The sequence below is a fragment of the Brachyhypopomus gauderio genome, chromosome 6 (genome assembly GCF_052324685.1).
Source record: "Brachyhypopomus gauderio isolate BG-103 chromosome 6, BGAUD_0.2, whole genome shotgun sequence".
Classification (NCBI taxonomy): Eukaryota; Metazoa; Chordata; class Actinopteri; order Gymnotiformes; family Hypopomidae; genus Brachyhypopomus; species Brachyhypopomus gauderio.
This window is the reverse complement of record NC_135216.1, coordinates 15,341,203-15,348,138: the sequence shown is the minus strand read 5'-3', so window position 1 is coordinate 15,348,138 and position 6,936 is coordinate 15,341,203. Positions and strand designations below refer to the sequence as shown.

Sequence of the window (6,936 nt, the reverse complement as noted above, 5' to 3'; positions counted from 1 at the left end):
TAACCGTTGTCCTGGAGACTCTTCTCCCTAAAAGGAGCCGCACGGCTCGGAGTCGGTTCGTGAACCGGGCAGTTTGGATTCACTTTGCGCAGCATTCACACGGTTCATTTATTTTAATGGTAATTTCTAAAAGATTTTCATGCTTATTTTTGAAAGAAAAGAAAATAAACCAGTGGTGTTTTAATAAATATACCTTACTATACAATAATTTTCATAACCAAAGAACAGAGAAAGAAAACCGTAAATGATCGATGAAATTATTTTCAAATACTAGGAAAAACAAAATGCCAAGACAAAAAGAAAATAAATGTATTGTTTTCTTCATGCAGTTGTAACCCTCATTTCAGTGAAAAGAAAAAAAACCTCATTACCATTTGAAGTGCTACAATCTAAACATAATGAATAACTTATGAGTTTCTACAAGAACTTTCTACAATTAATGCAATAATGTTTTGAGTGCATTTTTGTAGTTCTGCCAACAACCCAGCACAATTGCAAAACACCCATCTACTCCTCATGTGAAAGTACTACAATGCCCGTTTCCGTTGTAGGCATATTTGTTGCTTATATAAACAGAGTTTAAAATATTTCCACTGTAGAAAAACAGTGACTGAAAAGAGATGTGCTTTCATTTCAAATGTAACTCGAAATCGGAGTCAATACCACATCTGAAAATCCCTCTAAGGCAGTTCTCATCTCTCCTTATGCCAATGCATAATGATTTCTATCTAATGGATGTAGTAATTATAAACTGTTAAAAACATGACAATAAAAGAAAAAAAGAAATAAATCAGTATCATAGTTAGTTAAAGCTACATCTGTTTCTGAAAATAACAAGTGGACAGCAACATCATTAACAATCAGAAATATTTCACTGGATTTTGAGTAGTCTTTACATCAGCACTAGAGTTCTGTATCAATCCAGAGGCTTCCAGGACAGAATGAAGGGATGTTGGAGAATGGAGTGTGAACAGTTCTGGGGGGGAGGGGTGTTTAGGAGGAGTGCAAGAACCGGTTGAAGGCGTTATAGGCAGACTCCAGGTCAAACAGCATCTGACGAACCTGAGAGTCATCCAACTCATCAGCCGCTGACATGCTGCTCAGTGTGGTCAACCTACGCATGGAAAAGGAGGGGGGGGGGGGTGATGAAGTGAACAAATACCAGTTAGAAGTGCCATCGTTGTCCAGTATTCACATTTTATAATAAGTAGATGTACTTAACAAACATCTTAGCCCATCCATGCTAATTTATTTGCTACACAGCTAAATGGGAAAATGTCAACTCACTCTTTGAAATGAAAATTTCAAACTTTGGAGATTTTCAAAGATTGAAAAACACACACATCTTACACAATCATACACATCTACTACTACCAGCTTTTCTCCAAATGCTTACCAAACAGATGACCAAAAATAAAAATAAAGTAAATGTAAAAATTCCAATGCTTACCAAAGACTGACTTTGTCCTTGGCCTCTGAATCTGGTGGCATGTTACTCATCCTGTTCATGGTTTCCATTAGCTCCCGAAGATCTGGCTGGATCTGACATAAATACACATCAAGACCTGGATCATGACCACTGAGGAATGTGCTAATAAACACCTTATTGATTAGCCAAAATCACCAGGTAGCCATATTATAAATACCTCATCCATGGCTCGAATCTCCAATCTTAGTTTGTCCATCACTGTGATGAAGAGCTAAAGGGAACAGAATGTCAGAACAAGATATAGTGTTACTACCAACATATGTACTGTGAAACAACAACAATTTTACATATCATCCATTTCCAACCCCCACAGCAGTGTAAAGGCAAAGAATACAACAGAACAAATGGTAAAAAAGGGACCACAAATTGCAAAACAAAAATATATATATTATTTAATCTACTCAACAAACCAGTTGGAGATGCTCAAAAGTCTAGTAGAAGTCGTTGTTCTATGGTTTTCACTCAAGCAAAAACACTGTTTACAAGATATAACAGTCAATACTATATGCTATTATAGTTACTTACAGATACAATATCTGCAATGCAGCGATTCAGGTTGCCTTTGTCATCTTTTATGGTAATTGGGCGGTCTTCTTTGATTCTCTCCATTGCCAGTGGGCAGTCTAGCTGTAAGTGTTATGAAAGATAATAATCAAAGGTTATTTAGTTCACAAACACAGTAACTGGACAAATTTGAAAAGGTCAGCCATTATAAAGTGCCAGTGTTTACCCTGTATTTCCTACAAAAGTCATCAATGGAGCCCACATCTGAAGCCTGGACCTGTTTGAATGCTGCCTTGTACTGGACGAGCAATCTTGAGCAGGCACCTGTGTATCTGAAAGAATGTCATGTCTGTTCAGTTCAGCTGCCAACCATGGTATAATTTAAATGTCAAATACTGAGGAACTACTTACTCATTGGGAGTGACACAATCCTTAATGTACGCCTTTTCTAAGGCTTGGAGTGTCTTTACTACAGCAAACAGCTCGGCCATGTTGTCATACCTTTCAATAGAGTCAAAAATTGACAAATTACAAATATGATATGACAATGTGTATGGCTTCCTTGGAAGAATTAATGATAAATAGCACTACCAGAGCTGCATGTATGGCCTTTTTTGCTATCTCAACACTGACATTTGCAGAAAGCTACAAATGAGCTCAAAATTTTGATTTGCATTGTCAGCATACTGTCCAATGTCAAATATGCCAAATGAATGTTTGAATTAATTACACAATTTAAACTAAATAATGTAATAATAGATTTGACAAAATTATCATTAACCACATCACATCAAAGGTTTACCCCTTGGGTATTAATATATTTCATTTCACAGTTGCAATATGTAGTGATATAATACTGTTACTTTTATAATTACTTACTTTTCCCTTTCTCTTGCATTTTTATACAGCTTGACCTCCTATAGGTAGGTACACATGGGAAGGTTAAAAACAAACCCAACTCTTAATTAAACCATATTTAGAATAAATGAACTGAATTATGTTCTTGAACAGACTGACTGTACCTCGTATAGTTCTGGCTTATTGGCTGGCGCTTCACATTAGAAATACCGGGGGGGGGGGGCGAGAGGAGAGAGAGTGGTGTGCAAAATGTATTAAAAACGCTTTGGCAAGTATGTAAAATATGTCTGTAATTACATTAGCTTTTCCACTTACCCCCTCCCATCCCTCCTGAAGCAGGTATTCCGTGAAACATAGTAACAATCCCACGTTATTTATTAACACCTATAAACAGTAATCATACATCAATATCACAATAAGATCGTTACAGATAAGCAGTGCGTATTAATGGCAGATCCACACACACACACACACACACACACACACACACACACACACACACACACACGTTACATTAGTTTACTCCACACTGACGGTGCATTAGTCTGAATCGACGAGTCCACTATAACGATTACGGAAGTGAATTGTTGGGGCCGACACAACCCTGCTGAGCCAACTCCGAAGAAAACACGCAAACGAACATTAAGCGTGAATATGTAGCTAAACACATTTATGGGAGTGACGGTTCCTCCTAGTGTAGCAGATACAGCCAACTGATCTGAACACCCGTCTGCACCATCAGCCTACTAGCGACACAGCTAGTTAGCTTAGCAAGCTGAGCTTCTCGGCATAATTTTGCTGCAAGTCAAATCTACCTATTAAAACAGCTTACATTTGGATATGTATACATGTTTCAAAACTAGTAAATGACTACATAACTGTATAACTACTAGCCGTCAAAATACATTCATGGAAAAATACTGAACAAGGAACAGAATAATTACTCACCCTAAACTGTGTTTACGTCAACGCCTGTTCGCGTTCGTCGCGGAATGCACACGTCACGTCCGGTTCTTCCCAGGCTGGAGTTCCCCTTCTTTTTTTGGTTGCCAGATTTAAACAATCGCGTTCATCCCGTACGCATTCCCAGTCTTTCAGGTTCAGAGCGTTCCTTTATCCACATTTGTATAACATTTGTTTTTTATGTTTATTTTTTATAAAATCAGAACTGAATTATCACAGTGAATCCTGGCGCTCTTTTAAAACATTAATTCATCGGTTTTCGAGATGCATTGCAATAATCTATTAACACAAAAAAGATAAAATATGTATTTTAATTCGGCCCTGGAATCCACATCTGATAATCTACGCTGTTAACTGGTAGTTAATCGAACGATGACGATAATTATGACGGCGACAGCAGAAACTTACACACTCAACAGTTTACGCTATTTGAAAATACTTGGCAACAGAATCGCTTTAATACAAACGCGGCGCGCGGGAACAGTAGCAAGCGCCCCAAAATAACCGCAACTCGTGAAGAGTAACGTTAGATTACAGACGAACTATCGATATACATTATATGTATTCACCGACATTGATTTATTGAATAAATTAGCTATGACCAGTATGTTGTCCTTTACGAATTAGTAAACCTCAGTTGGCCTGCATAGTCTACACCGGTTGCCTGCTCCGGTTTTCGCCACGGTTATTGTTTTGAGAGGCGTATGATGAACTTAAACTAAATTAGATCAACTAGCTGAATAGTGAACTAACATATAAACATGAAACCTACTCAGAGGAAGACGAGCACAGCAACCTCAGCAGCAACGGAAGAATGCGGAGTTTGGCTGGACGTCGCTGAATTAAGAGCAAAGAAACCGAAGGTAAAACCCTACAAGAAGTTCTTGTATATTCTCGACTTGAATACAAACAGGCCGCGCAGTTATTTATATACAAAAACAGAAAATACTTTATATTTAGTTATTTACACTAATCTGGCAGACACTTATGCAGCGTGACTCGAGATGTAGCTATATATATGTCAGTAATACAGTAACGTATGTTACAAGGACTTTATTTTTTTATATTGTTTTACTGTAAGTGATCTTTTAAAATGATTTTACCATTAACAGAAACGACTGACACGGCCAATATCCAAACTGCTGAACCCGCTGGCGCAGTCAGGTGGTTACAGCCTGGCAGTAGCACTGAACTTCACACAGACCAAGCTGGACATGCCCGCAACAAAACAGAGCACCATATCGTCGTTCTTTCAACCACAGAGGAGAACGAGTAAGCCTAAAGGTAAGCAAAAGGGTTCAAGGAACATGATTTTGCATTTCCTTTCATTTTGTCTTCCATAGATCATTTTACATTGTTACATTGCTTCTTTGTTTCTTGACCAAACGTAATTTATTTATTCTTGTCCTCACAGAAGAACGTAGAACCTCTCACTGTTCGGAGATGTCCTTTACTCCACTTCCAAGGGCCCATGCGGGAATTAAACGAAAGCACGGAACAGCATTTGAATTGTCTTCTGAATCTAGTAAAGACACCAGTCATATCTCTCAAGTGCACCCACAGGATTCTGATGCCAGCTTTAAGAGGGAGACAGGTGAATTCTGCAAAGACAGTGGAAAAGAGAAGCATTTTTTAAATTTGATTTGGGGATTTGATTCAGAAGAACCTGAACCCGCAGAAAAGAGAAGACGTCCAGAAGACGTTATATTTGAAAATAATCGAGAGGTGCAAAAAGAAGCCGACAAAGCGATTTTTGACGGATTCCGACCTGCTGATGAGATTGAAGATATACCTGAAATTCTGCAACATGATTCAAATGAGCATTCTAACCAGAAACACGGCAAGGGAGGTTCTTCAGCTCATAACTCTGTGAAGGGTTTTCAGAGTCAGGAGCCCTTAAGGACTTGTATTCAGAGGCCTGTTTTTACCACAAGATCAGTCGTAGAGAGCCAAAACGCAATAAAACATCAGTCTAAGGCTCAAAAAGAGCCAGAGCTATGTGAACCCTACCAACATCGTATTCAGGGGTCACCTGAGAAGACAAAGTATAAAGAAAATAGCAGAGCCACATCACCCTCACTACATGTTAAACATCGTCCTTTGCAGGAACAGTTCCCTCATAGCCCAGCACAGCTTTTTTCAAAAGTGAAATATGGTCAGTCGTCTAAAAAGTCAGTCAAAGAGTTGCTGGGGGATGAAGGAGATTCTTTAGCCATGTTATTCACTCAAGACTCCGATGGCTTTCGGGTGATTGCCAACCACAAAGGACGGGTTAGATGTCCGCTGAAGGACTGCACTAATTCAGCTGAAGGCATCGATTACTCAAACATACCAAAGCCACTGGAACCAGAGGACACCTTGGACCTAGAGCCAGAAATGCTGTTCACACAGGACTCTCTGGGAAACATGGTCATCAAACACTAAATGTTACCATCATAGAGTAGCTTGGATGGATAGTTGTGTTGGATATATTTTTTGGTTTTTGCATAATTAGGCAAGTTAATGTTTGTTTTTTTGTGTGTGTGGTTGTTCTACATCTGAGGTTTGTAAATACCGGTCATGTTGCATTTATTATTTTCTGTACTAGTATATTTCTCATGTGTGCTGTTAATGTGAACTAGCTCACATGTGCAGGTGTTATAAATGGTTATGAATAGATGTTTCACTAGTCTGACACTGTCACGTCTTCCATCCAGTAGCTACCAAATGGCATTTTCAGAAATTATTAAAACAGGATCTTTTGTGAAAATCTTGTGATTTTGTTCATTTGATGATTGTTTACATTTTTTACATGCTTTGCTGCACAGTAGCTAGTAAAAGATGACAACCTTATGCTTAGAACATTTTATCCTTTGTCAGACCTCAATAAAGTAATGGACAAAATATATATATTTTGAATGTATGAGATTTAGTTTGTTCTGTTACTAAAATAGCATTACTGCAATTGTAAGTAACCTTAGAGGTGGAACATTTCACAAAATCTTATTCATAGACGTCAATTTGAGTGGCATTGTATAAAAATATCTGTCATACTTTTAAGCAGGACCATAACACTCGTTAGCCATTTAGATGTTTCTAGGTACCTGTTAGGTGGTCAAATGTGAAAACAACTGACTACCACA

The 6,936-nt window shown here is 38.2% G+C and overlaps 2 protein-coding genes across 2 annotated transcripts; one reads left to right on the top strand and one right to left on the bottom strand.

Moving 5' to 3' along the window:
* Nucleotides 1–98: 98 nt before the first annotated feature.
* Nucleotides 99–3,905, bottom strand: vps28 (VPS28 subunit of ESCRT-I). The gene is made up of 10 exons (XM_077009063.1): nucleotides 3,800–3,905; nucleotides 3,167–3,235; nucleotides 3,016–3,044; nucleotides 2,873–2,910; nucleotides 2,405–2,494; nucleotides 2,220–2,325; nucleotides 2,015–2,116; nucleotides 1,647–1,700; nucleotides 1,451–1,542; nucleotides 99–1,114 (listed from the first exon to the last, which is right to left on the bottom strand). The coding sequence occupies exons 2-10, from the start codon at nucleotides 3,204–3,206 to the stop codon at nucleotides 994–996; spliced, it is 672 nt and encodes a 223-aa protein (XP_076865178.1). The 5' UTR covers nucleotides 3,207–3,235; nucleotides 3,800–3,905; the 3' UTR covers nucleotides 99–993.
* On the top strand, nucleotides 3,353–6,885 carry aunip (aurora kinase A and ninein interacting protein). Its single transcript, XM_077009061.1, has 3 exons — nucleotides 3,353–4,677; nucleotides 4,927–5,098; nucleotides 5,229–6,885. The coding sequence occupies exons 1-3, from the start codon at nucleotides 4,576–4,578 to the stop codon at nucleotides 6,236–6,238; spliced, it is 1,284 nt and encodes a 427-aa protein (XP_076865176.1). The 5' UTR covers nucleotides 3,353–4,575; the 3' UTR covers nucleotides 6,239–6,885.
* Nucleotides 6,886–6,936: the final 51 nt, after the last annotated feature.